General features: G+C 40.7%; 1 protein-coding gene across 1 annotated transcript in view; it reads right to left on the bottom strand.

Moving 5' to 3' along the window:
• The window catches only part of ADAM12 (ADAM metallopeptidase domain 12), a 341,603-nt gene that overhangs the window by 14,620 nt on the left and 313,472 nt on the right, over positions 1 to 13,511 (bottom strand). Inside the window, exons 18-21 of the mRNA XM_007053046.4 lie at positions 10,284 to 10,392; positions 5,168 to 5,303; positions 4,441 to 4,549; positions 3,773 to 3,955 (exon numbers count right to left, since the gene is read on the bottom strand). Coding sequence (XP_007053108.2) covers positions 3,773 to 3,955; positions 4,441 to 4,549; positions 5,168 to 5,303; positions 10,284 to 10,392 — 537 coding nt within the window. The remainder of the gene's footprint in view (positions 1 to 3,772; positions 3,956 to 4,440; positions 4,550 to 5,167; positions 5,304 to 10,283; positions 10,393 to 13,511) is intronic.

Raw genomic sequence — 13,511 nt, 5'->3', positions numbered from 1 at the left:
GATTACAGAATAACCAAGAAAAACATAAATGAACTTAACCTAAATTATGGACTGGATCCACTAAGTGCTATAACTTTATGCTGATTTACATCAGCTGAAGATCTAACTTATGGATAATCAAACTGTTTCATGAAGACTTCTGTACAAAAGAAAATTTTATATTGGACATAGACTTTTAACTATTACACTTGACAAACATTTAGAAGAAGAGGTTACTGACCAGGTTCTTTGAGATGTGTGGTCCCTATTTGTATTCCAAACACTGGTGCACAGGCGTGCCATGTGCCTGAGTTGGAAGCTTTTTCAGCAGCAGTGTCTGTTGACCCGCATGACCTCCTTATGATGCCACATGCTCTGTGTAAGGTTATAAGAGGCTATGTGGGGTGACAAACCCTCAGTCTCCCTCTTACCGCAGCACAGAGTCTCCGCAGCAGAGGGGACGGTGGGCAGGTACTGGAATACAAATAGGGACCACACACCTTGAAGAACTTCCAGTTACTGGTAAGTAACCTCCTCCTCCTCTTCAGGTGATGGTACCTATATGTATTCCAAATGTGGATGAGTATGGAGTAATGATCAGCTTGGAGGTGGGTGTGAGGACATAATGGAGAAAACCCGCTATAGGACAGCGTGTCTTATATTGGCTTCTGCGGCCACCTACTAGTCGATGGCATAGCGTGCTGTGAAAGTGTGGACAGAGCGCCATGTTGCCGCATGGCAGATCTTGTGCCAAGGGACATCTGCCAGGGAGGCAGAGATAGTCGCATGTGCCCGCTTGAAGTGTGCCATGATTCTGCCAGACAACAGTTCCAGAGGTGGACGGCCTCCATGCAAAGTGACCGGAATCTGGTGCTACCCTGTCTGTTTGCCATGGTGGTGGTGGTGTCTGAGAAGATCTGAATGTGTCGGTCGCGGAGAAGAGGCAAGAACACGTGGCAGGCCTGGAGGACTGCATGCAGCTCCAGCGTGTTGATGTGCATGCGCACTTCCCTGGCAGTCAACCTCCCCTGTGCATTGCAGCCCCCCAAATATGTGCCCCACCCTGCGAAGGCGGCATCCAGGGTGAGGGTGGCAAAAGGGGTGCCTCCAAGCACCTTTGTAGGATCAGTCCACCAAGTGAGTGATGCACAGACCCAGATGGGTATGATGTTGCACCCCATAATGCTTTATAGAAATATGCTTATGAATGTAAATATGACATAACTGGAATATGTTTTACGCTAGATATGCCATGTAACATATCTTTGCAAAGGTTATGTTCTACTGCATGTATTCATCCTATTAGTATGCATGTATCATTTTTATATCTGAAGTTATGAGTGTTGGCTCTATGCTTGTATTTAAAATGTTTGCTGTAGAAGGCACCTAAGGCAGATTTGATCAACATAGTGTGAAGGGGTTATTCAAGTAAATGGAAGTACTTGGTGAACAAGGGACCTTGATAGACACCAATCCACATCTGAGCTTTCCTGGGAACGTCCCTGCCCATGTGACTCCAAGACTCCATCTTGTAGCTGGGATTCTACACAGGGGGAGGGAGGGGTTTCCACCCACAAGAGTGAAACTATATAAAGTCCTTGGACACCCCTCCATTTTGTCTTCAGCTGGCTCAAGAGGTAGCCTCTCCACCCACAAAGGATACTTGAAAGAAACTGGAACAGAGGACAGTAACCATAGGGGTGTGAGTGATAGCTGGACCCAAACTAGAAGGAGACTAGTCTGTAAAAGAAGCTTACTGGAACATCTCTGAGGGTGAGATCTCATCTATAATCACTTTCTTACTGTAGTAGGCTTAGACTTACATGTTTTATTTTATTTTGCTTGGTAATTCACTTTGTTCTGTCTGTTATTACTTGGAACCACTTAAATCCTACTTTTTGTATTTAATAAAATCACTTTTTTACTTATTAATTAACCCACAGTATGTATTAATACCGGGGGGGGGGGGGGAGGCAAACAGCTGTGCATACCTTTCTATCAGTGTTTTTGAGGGCAAACAATTTATGAGTTTACCCTGTATAAACTTTATACAGGGTAAAATGGATTTATTTGGGGTTTGGACCCCATTGGGAGTTGGGTATCTGAGTGCTGGAGACAGGAGCACTTCTTAAGCTGTTTTCAGTTAAGCCTGCAGCTTTTGGGGGACATGGTTCAGACCTGGGTCTGTGTTTTAGCAGGCTAGTGTGACTGGCACAACCAGTCAGGGTTCTGGAGTCCCAAGCTGCCAGGTAAAACTGGCTCAGAGGTAGTCTCAGCATATCAGGTGGCAGTCCCAAGGGGGTTTCTGTGATCCAACCCGTCACAATGGGAATGGTCAAGGCTGACTCCAGGTGGTCTTAATGGAGCCTGTAGACAGAGATGAGCCACAGTTGTAGGCAGCATATATGGAGACACGTGTGCGACGTCACATAGGTGTAGGCCACCATGTGGTTGAGGAGGCAGAGACAACCGCACACCATTGTGCACTGGTTGCAGTGCAAGATCTTCACGAGGGCCAGGAAGGTGGCGAAGCAGTATGTCGGAAGGAAGTCTAGGCGCACTCCTAGGAAGTGGATTGTCTGCATTGGGAGGAGCACGGATTTCTCCATGTTGACACACACGCCCAGTGGGGCCAGAAGCAAGGAGAGGGCTGTGACCACTGTCGCCACCTCTTGTGGTATGTCTTCATTGCAGAGTTAAATCAGGATCTTACTCAGGTGTTTCCCTTGTTCCCTTTCTGTTCACATACAAAACTTTGTATCATTCAAGTTTTGTGGTGCTTCAGCCTGAGCTAACTGGCTTATCTGGGGCTGCAGGCTAAAACTCAAGTGAAGCTTTCACTCGGGCTAGTAACCTGCCCACTTTGCAGTTAGGACAAAAGCTAAATCACTTGAGTGCTGACACTTTTCCAGTGCCTTCCCACAATTCCTTGTGTATCAGTGCAGAAGGACAGAAAAATTCTTCCAGAATTCACCAGGAAAGAATCAGAGTGGTTCAGTTTAACCTCAGCACAAAGAACTATAAAAGGATATGTCCTGAGAAGTTGTCACACTATATATAGGTGAGTACAGCACCAGGGAGCACACAGTAATTCATCTGGAGATTTGCAGTGCGGCTAGGCACCCAGGCTAGGCTAACCTGGATGGTGGTCATGCAAATTAACTCTGCAGAGAAGAGGTACCTTTGATTCTCAGTCTTGCACTTCAGCCACAAGATGATCTCCTCTCACATGATTAATGGTAAAAAGGATCTTTACTTATAGGAAGGAGCAGCAATAATGGTGGTCACTTGGCCAACATTCACTTGATGAAAGGGACTTTAAACAACACATATAACCAAGAAAGGGAAACCAGTTACAACACAGAGGAAAACTCCACTGCAAATTTTAGTGTTGACAATACCACTTACAGAAAATACCAGTTACAGAAAGGTTCCATGGTAAAGTTCCCACCTGTACTATATATTGCAACCATGTTCTAACTTGGTCTTTTAATTGGCTGAAGTACAAGGAATAGTTAAGGCCAAATCCTCATTCAGAATAATCAGAACAGCTCCATTTACTTAACTGGAGCTACACCACTTTACACAAGCTCAGGAGTGAAGCCATAATGACTGCTGTCTGGCTATCCACTCACCACACTATCAATCACATAGGAAATGCTGTGGGAGAACCCATATATGAAAAGTGATAAAACATTTTATTCTGATTGATTATATGCCGTTATTCATACTGCAGTCTGTAGCCTGACATCACTATCTGTAAATATCAGAAAGAAAGAAAATGTAGCTTTACCTGAGCAAGTCTAAGAGCTGGGTTAGCTGGCAGTGGTCGTGCAGGTACAGTTTGATGACAGGGTAGCTGGTGAAGGGGTGGTAGGACTCGCTGGGGTGTTTTTAACCTCAGTACATCAGATGTCTTTACAGGGTTACTGATATCAATAGTCTGATATGGTAGCAATCTTCTCGTACCATCTCTCTATAGAGCCATAAAATAATAAAATTTGTAATTTTAAAACTTCCCAATGAATATTATGGATACAAACAATATTGTTTGAAACACTGTAATCTTCCTTGTTCTGCACTTGCTTTCCCCTTCTTTCCCTCCCTGCTTTACCATACCCCTAAACTCCTTTTCTGTAGCCAGAGAACAAGCAATTAACAACTTCCTGAAGCCTATTCAAACACTAATCCTTGGCTGTTCAGAAGGTAGCGCTTCTGTCTGAGATGGCTGGCTGTATCCCAGAGACTAATTGTATTTTCTTTCAACGTTTGAAGTCTCCGTCTGTTTGGAACTTGGAAGCCAAAGTGCATTTTGGGCCCACCTTTTCTGCTCTTGTTTAACTTGTTCATAGTTTTATATAATTTTAATACTTATTATCATTAAGTGTCATAATTACTTCAAACATACAGGAAATGTATATAAAATTCTAGTAATGATATTTTGACTGTTTAATAACCCACCTGATGTATGTTTAAATTTTGTGGCTTTATGACTAGATTTTTACTGAGAGTTGTGGTATGAACATGGTTAGGCTCAAATGAACTGGAAGGCCTTGCTGGACTCACAGACCTGCAATACAAGTATACACTTATTGAATGCAACTTTGTTCTTACAACTTTACTTTTTTCACAGTATAACAGTATACTTTTTTCTCAGAATAACACTTTGAAAGGGGTTTCTTATTTTTTCTCTCTATGGAAAACAAGGAAATGTAAAAATTTTCTAAAAATCTTGCAAGAATAAAAATATAGATTTTTTTGAAGCCACTAGTCTGTTAAATTAGCTCTTGCAATCTGTGTAAATGCAGCTTTATAGCTCCCAAGAGACTGTTCTAATGAGTTTAACATTTAAGTAGTAATGACCTCAGATACGGAAGTTTTAGCTCACTTGACTGAGTTTAGATAAAAGGCCAAACCAGATAATGAAGTTTTTTACTTTTTAATTGCTTATCATGAAAAGCATAATAAAAAGGCATATGGTCAAACCCCATTTTATTTACTGACGTCAATGAAGTTGAAGTGAAGAAAGAACATTTCTGAAATACTCAATTAATGAATGAATGAACTTTTAGTAAACTTGACTCAATGTCTCATATACACACCACAAGTATTGAGAAATGGAATGAGTACAGTCAATTTCTACTGAAGTTTATAAAAATGAGTGAGTAGTTAAGGAAAATCATCATACCTTAGTTTCTCTATTGTTGTCTTTTTATTTGTAAATAGCAGTCTAATCAAAGTCTTCCTTTTGAGATACATGATTAAACCAGCAACAATAAGGCACAGAATAGTTACGAGTATTCCTATGGTTAAACTTCTATTATCTGAAATAAAACACATTTTTTTGACTTGTGGTAGGGGTCAGTTATGATGAAATTTGTGTGATATCAAAAGTGGGATATTGCTGGCTAGGCCTGCTTTCTAGCAACATACAAAATGAAATTAGTAAATAATTTATTACTATTTCTGCTATGATTATGCTTGAACTTAATTCTCACATCATTTGTTTCGGTCAACTCCAAAACCAAAATGGTTAAATACACGCTGATAGACTCAGTCCATTCCTCAACTGTATAAATATCCAAAGCAGAAAACTGGAAAAAAAATACAGAGGGTGCACTAAAAGATGGAAGAGTCAATTAAATATCAACTCTCAGTGATACAGATACTAAAAACTTTGATATTTTGTTAGCTTCAGTTTGAGATTATGACTCAAAAGTCAACAGCTGATAGCAAAATGGTTGTGTCTCAATTTACTAAAGTTTTCTCCCCTTCAAATGGATATTAGTGAAAGTGTAAAAATCAGTTGTCTTATGGTGGAAAAACATAATTCTTACCATTTAAGGGTCAAATGAAGTAATAAGACTACTCATGGTTGTATTTATTTAAGACGCTACAGAATGGCAATTTCTTTACCAGATTCACTGTATTCCAGTGGCCCACTTCACAGTGTTATTTGGATTGCATTACTCTGGATTTTACAGTCCAAATGTCAGCCCTTTACATTACAGGTTGGCAACTGCTGTGACAATGGTTATGCTCCTTGAGCTCAGTAACAACAGATGGATTGGAATAATGGGCGGCCTTTGCTCTAAATACAGTAATATGCAATAATGAATAATGCTGGCAGCTTCTGCTCTTCCAAAACCAGAACATGATCTAATCAAAGATTCCATCCAACCCAATCTGGAGAAAACCCTGCCAGGAGCGCGCGCGCTCTCTCTCTCTCTCTCTCTCTCTCTCTCTTTTATACTAATGGGGAGCTCCAGCTCAAGGTTCTCTGCTAACTGCAGCTGTGGCAGTATGGCAGGGGGAGTGGGAAGGTCTCAAGCCCTTAGAGCTTTATACGTGAAAGCCAACATCTTAATCTCAATTTGGAAATCAAGGAGTAAGCAATGTAAGAATATGGTATCATGTGCTTGTGATGAGACACACCATTTAATGTGCAGGCTGCTGCTTTCTACACTGCCTTAGGTTTCCAGAATGATTTAAAGTGCAGTTTTGCACAGAGTACATTGCAATAGTCTAAAGGTAACAAAGACATGAATCAATCATGCCTGCAAGGTTTGCAACTAAAAAAAACCCCAAAATCAGTCACAGTCTTGTGGTCGGGAAGAGATGGGAAAAAACTCTGGTAGACAGGTCTGCTATATGATCATTTACCAGCAGCTGGAGATGCAATAATACTCTAGAACTACAAACTCTAACAATGTATGGAATTTCTCACCCTCAGTAAAAGGTACAGTTATAATGCTTATAATGGCAACCTACCAGCATTATCTCAGTCTTATCCTGACTGAATTTCAGCCAGCTAGATTTTTAACGTACCCCAACCTCAACTAGACATTGGCCAATGCAATTGACAGTATTGATTGCATTGACTGACAGCGACACAGAGCCCTTTAGCTCAGAGTAACAGTAATAAATCTCTTTCCAGTCCTAAAAGCTAAATAAAATAAGTAAACTGAGTATAGGCAATTACATTTAATTTATCTTTACATAACGATTTTGTTAAATATTTAGTGCTGCTATTTAATAAAGATATAGTGTGCTGAGTACACGGATTTAGTAAAAGTTAGCTGGGTGAAATCAGTTACTAAAGACAAATCAGGCTGTGTGTCTCATTTAACTAAGGTAAACGACTGTTTGTTTCTTTTTTATTGAGTTAATCCTTCTACCGTTCGATTTATAGATGTGCAAACTATTCAGGTCATAATCCGAACCTTGTATCAACTGCTCATATTTAAATCACAAGTGTCAGGGAAGAAAAATTAGCTCCCCTAGCAAATTCTATATTTGTTTATTCCCAGTACTACTGAGTAGAGCATGGGCATTGAAAATAGATGGCAAAAGTATCATGATATATAAAACTGCAGAAAACTAATTTTAAAAGTAACATTAAAGGGCTTCCTTTCAAAGTAGAGAATTGAATTATTGAAGACACCCTATATTTGCCTTCTCCCCAGTTACTTCTGTGTATTGCAGCACATTCTACATGATATGTACAGTCAGATTTTGTAGTTCCCTGCACTACTTAGCCATAGCAAGGTAAGTTTAAGAAGGACTTATGTTAGAGCACACCTGGAAAAATGAGAATATTTACACATTAATAACTGTACTTGCTCACTTCTTGAGCTCAGTTTCTTTACTGTTTTGTCAGAAGTTTGGTGTTTGAATAAAATCTTTCTCCCTCAGAACCTTCTTTCTGCTATGTCCTGCAGTGAAATCATGTCATGTTGTTGCCATGGAAATGATTGTGAGGTCACTAGTTCAGCATTACAATTCACTGCAGGATCCAGTATGTAGAGAATACAATCCAATTTATTTTTGAATAGCATTATTCATGAAAGGAGCTCAGATTACTTCCCAGGAAATCATAGGCCACATATGCAAATGTGAGTAGACTATGGGCCTAATTCTCCTGTCACTGATATAAATTAGAATTCCACTGAAATCACTAACGTTATGGTACTCTGAAATGTAACATGTATCTAAGGATTATCAACACATATCGAAAAAATCTGTGTCTGGCTAGAGGAGAAATAGGATGCAACGGCCGGTATTTCAGGGATTGCTCATAGGGAAATTGAAGGCACAGGGTACAGGAAATATATATATCTTCCATTAGCATCAAATTTTCAAAATATGTGAAAGTTAAATGGATTTATGTTTGTGACATATTCAGAAGTTTCCCCCACTATAAAAGCCACCATATGACAGTTACTTATTTTTCTGGATTTGTCATATTCTGAGGTTCCGATTTTTAAAAGTGCATGCATGCAAATCAGTTAATAGCATGCATGAATGTCTGGTCACATGAGTGCACAATTTCCCAATTTGCACTTGTAACGACAGTAATTTCAGGCTTACATTAGGCACACAATTGTGGGTGTGGCTTTGCATGCACAAACTGTACAAATATATTATTGAAAATCAGTCTCATAATTCATAGAGTATAAAGCTAGAAGGACCACTGTAACCATCTAGTCTGCCCTCCTATATAACATAGGCCAAAGAACTTCCTTGAATTATTTTCTTTTTGAATTAGAGAATATCTTTCAGAAAAACATCCAATCTTGTTTTAAAAAATTGCTAGTGATAGAGAATCCACCACGATCCTTGCTAAATTGTTCCAGGGGTTAATTATCCTTACTGTCAAAAATCTGCACTTTATCTGTAGTCTGAATTTGTCTAGTTTAAACTTCCAGCCTTTAGATCTTGTTATATCCTTGGTCTGCTAGATTGAAAAGCACATTGTCAATTTTTTGTTCCTCACATAGGCACTTACAAACTGTGACCAAGTCATCTGTTATCCTTCTGTTTGTTAAATAGATTGAGCTCCTTGAGTCCATCACTGTAAGACATGTTTTCCAATCCACTAATCATTCTTGTGGATCTGTTCTTAACCCTCTCCAATTTATCATCAACATCCTTCTTGAATTGTAGACCCCAGAACTGGACACAGTATTCCAACAGCAGTTACACCAATGCCATATACTGAGGTAATATCCTTAATACTACTCGAGATTTTTTGTTTATGCATCCAAGGATTACATTAGCCCTTTTGGTCAAAGTGTCGCACTAGGAGCTCATGTAGAGCGGATTATCTACCATAACCTCCAAGTCTATTTCCAGGTCAGAGTCCCGCATTCTGTAAGTTTTGCCTGCATTCTTTGTTTACATTTGACCATATTAAAATACACATGGTTTGCAAGTAATCCAGTTCGTTCTGTATCCACGACCTGTCACCTTCATTACTTACCACTCCCACAGTCTGTGTGTCATAAGTGAATATTAAGTTTTCTTCGAGGTCATTGATAAAAATGTTAGATAGCATCAAACCAAGAAACAATCCCCAAAACTCACTAGAAACACACCTGGTCAATGATGATTCCCTGTTTGCAGTTACATTTTCAGACCTCTCCGTTAGCCAATTTGTAATCCATTTAACGTGTGTGATGATAATTCTTTATTCTAGTTTTTTAATCAAAATGTTGTGTGGTATCAAGTCAAATGCCTTACAGAAGTCTAAGTAAATTACATCAACACTGTTACCTTTATCATCCAAACTTGTAATCTCATCCGGAAAAGATATCAAGTTAGTCTGTGAAGATTTATTTTCCATAAACCCATGCTGATACAGTGATGCTGTAGGCAATGGAGGATGTTTTGGAGTTTGATGTATCTCAAGGTAGATCAGAAACACTGTCTCTCTCTCTCTTATTTATTGAGTCTCTTATCATATTACCATATATATGAAAAGAACAGGAGTACTTGTGGCACCTTAGAGCCTAACAAATTTATTAGAGCATTTGTTAGTCTCTAAGGTGCCACAAGTACTCCTGTTCTTTTTCTGGTTACAGACTAACACGGCTGCTACTCTGAAACCAATAAATACGTGGGAACTGTTACAGGGTACCCTGTAAGCCCTTACAGCAGTTGAAAAGTTAAGTTACTTGCTCATGTCCACCACTGAGTTAGGGTTAAAACTTGAGTTCCTGGTTCGTAATCTTTTGCTCACACCAATATACCATCACCCCACATCCCAGAACTACCTAACTGGATAATGTACTCTTAAAAACAAACAAAATCTCTGGGTTGTTGTGTTCTTAATTATGCAGTAACATTGCTACAATCAACTGGCAGTGTTTTTGCTTCATTAAATTTTAATTAGTGCCAATTCATTTGGACTAGCTTGACTAATTTATTGATAGTTTTGCAGTCTCAGTACCTATTTCATTAAAACCCATTTGGATTTTCCCTTTCTACCATGGAATGGCAGGAAAGCATCAGCTATTACTAACCTGCTTGTCTAGTTGGTCCACTGTCCATGCTGCCGCCAAACCCTGGCTTGTCACAATGGGGAGGGGCCCAGTCAGCTTCGCAGTGACAATTTTTTTTATTGTTACAGACCTTCAAAATAAAATGACGACAAATGAAGTAATATGAAAAGTTATTCCAGGCAGCTTAGATTGATTCTTATCAGACTATAGGAGCTTTCACTCAGGCAGGGGTAGATGCATGGGGATTAAAGCTCATGTCACAACAGGAACACATCCAAATCAGCCTGCTGCCACCACCTCGATTAAATATAATTGCTTACACATTTTTCAAAATGTGTATATCCTAATAGCAATGTGGAACCTAAATCACTATTCCCGTATTGATAACTTGAACTGTAAGTGCCATATAGTACCTCTATTGGAACTATAAACCTCAGAGAATCAAAGAGGAGTAGTGTTCATCTTCAATCATCCAAAATAACACTCAGTACAGTCGTCTTCAGTGTCTCCCTTTCTCCTCTCCAGCAGGAGCCCCACTTTCTCACAACTCCTGTTCTTTCTCCCTTGAAAGGAACAAGATTCCTCTCACCTTCCTAATGCCCCAACAATGCCTGAGCAGCTTGCTTCCTGGTCCCAGTCCTAATCTATCTGGGCTGGACTGCCGACTGATACTGCCACTTCTCAGGCCTCAGCTCTAAGGGTGACCAACATTCTCAGTCAAAGGGAGGGGACAGGGAACTGGAAGCAGGACAGAGTTTGATCACACTGGGTATGCAGGTTGGACGAAGAGGGATCTTGACAGATGAGAAGGATGGTGCAAGGTGGGCACCTCTGAACAGACCTGACCTGCCCCAGGTTTCTGCGACTAAAACTTTTCTTCTTGACACTAGATTTGCATGACCTGCAGCATGAGGGAGCACCAAGGGACAGACCCAATAGGATAATAACAACCTGTTTCCATTGCACAAGGGAGAATGAGCTAACAGGATCCCAGTGATTTATTCTTGAGAGAGATACTAAAAAGAAAAAAAAAAGAAACCTTCAGCTCTCCAACGAAGGGCTAGCTCTTCAGTTCTCGCCCAGGAGAAGACCCTCTCCTCCCATCCAAATGAGGTGCTGCCGGGATTTTAAGCAGCGGCTAATGATGCACCCTTGCCATTATGGTACGATTGAACAAGATAAACATTGTGCTGCATAGGGCTAAGCAAGGCAGAGTTACACTTGTATCACTCTCACACTCTTGCACTTATGGCAAGGTGCCAAGGGGGTCCTTAGTCCTACTAACATTGATCATCACTGCTCTGCAGGAACCTTTGCCATGGGAAAACTTGACAACAGATTGATCAGTAGAATCCTGCTTAAGACAATCTAGTTAGGTCAAATAACCTCTCAAGATGCTTTTTCTGAGGAAGCCAATTTGCATGCTTTCAGTAAGGCCGTATTTTGGGGAATCTGCATAGTTCAATAAAAATAATCATTTACTCAGCCTTCGCTTCCTCTCACAGTACTTTTAAAGGAAATGTTCCAGAGTCATATAAAACATTACAACTGATTTGTTTTCAACATACAGGAGGACAGTTAAAAATATTATGTAGGCTACAGTAATTTATAAATTACAGCTCTACAAGGATTACCATCTACAACTCTGCAAATTCTTGTTTTGCTTCTTAAAAGTCACCATGTGTTCTCCATAGCACTGAGGTACAAATGCCAATCTGTAAGTCGATGCTTATTTCCGCACATTGACAAAAAACAGTTACTTACCTTTCGTAACTTGTTCTTTGAGATGTGTTGCTCATGTCCATTAGATTCTAGGTGTATGTGTGTGTGCCCATGTGCACGGTCATCAGAAATTTTTGCGTTAGCGATATCCATACAGTCGGCAGTGGCGCCCTCTGGAGTGCCGCGCTCATGTGTCGGTATATTAGGCGCCATCGGCCCTACACCCTTTCAGTTCCTTTTTGCCAGCAACTCTGACAGAGGAGTAAGAGGGCAAGTAATGGAATGGACATGAGCAACCCATCTCGAAGAAAAACAGTTACGAAAGCTAAGTAACCGTTTTTTCTTCTTCGAGTGCTTGCCCATGTAGATTCCATTCTAGGTCACTCACAAGCAGTATCCATGGAGGTACGCCTTGTAACACTGCTCTACTGAAGACAGCATCATCTCAGGCCTGCTGGGTAAGTGCATAATGAGACGTGAACGTGTGAATGGATGACCAGGTAGCAGCCCTGCAGATATCTTGAATCGGCACTTGGGACAGGAAGGCCACCAACGAGGCTTGCACTCTTGTTGTCTGGGTGGTTACAATCGCCAGTGGAGGCACTTTCGCCAGATCATAGCAAAACAGATGCAGGAGGGGATCCATGATGAATTCTTCTGGGAAGACACTGGAAGATCTTTCATCCTGTCCGCCACCGTGACAAACAAGTGCATCGACTTATGGAATCGCTCGATCCTTTTGATGTAAAAGGCTATACTCTCCTGCCATCCAGAGAGTGTAATTTACGCTCCTCATCTGACTTAGGAGGCTTTAGAAAGAAGACAGGTAAGTATATGTCCTGGGTTGTATGAAACTGTGAAACAACCTTGGACAAGAAAGCCGGGTGCAGTTGTAGCTGGACCTTGTCCTTGTAAAATGGAATTAGACCTTCCAGGAGAGTAGAAGAAGGGAGCAGGAAGCCAGAGGTTCAAAAGGGGGACCCATGAGCCGCGTCAACACGAGATTCAGGTTCCAAGGAGGGACAGGGTCATGAACATGGGGATAGAGTTGCTCCAGACCTTTCAAAAACCTGACCGTCATGTTGTTAGCGAAGACTGACCTGCCCTGCAATGGAGGCTGGAAGGCCGAAATAGTGCCAAGTGGACCTTAATTGAGGAAAAAGACAGGCCCTGGAGATTGAGGTGCAGAAGGTAGTCCAAGATCAATCACAGTGAAGCCTGCTTGCACCGGATACCCTGGTCAGGGCCAGATTAACTCTCCTTGGGCCCGGGACTATTAGATTTTGTGGGGCCCCTGAATACAAGTCTTTTTCCTAATTTAAAACAAAATGATCACAATTATGGCATCGAGGCTATTAACGCTAAATGAAACTTGCCTTTTAATTAACATAAAGCCCTTCTGTGGTTACATTTCAATCTGAAAACATGTAAAATATAGTTAAGTTAATTCAAAATAGCCTACTACTTACCTTAGAACAGCTGTTATATTAGTTTCTTTCTGGGAGGGAGTTTGGGTGCAGGAAGGGG

Source organism: Chelonia mydas, chromosome 7 (genome assembly GCF_015237465.2).
Source record: "Chelonia mydas isolate rCheMyd1 chromosome 7, rCheMyd1.pri.v2, whole genome shotgun sequence".
Classification (NCBI taxonomy): Eukaryota; Metazoa; Chordata; order Testudines; family Cheloniidae; genus Chelonia; species Chelonia mydas.
Note: the sequence above shows the minus strand (reverse complement) of the source record. Positions and strands in the feature narration are given on the sequence as shown.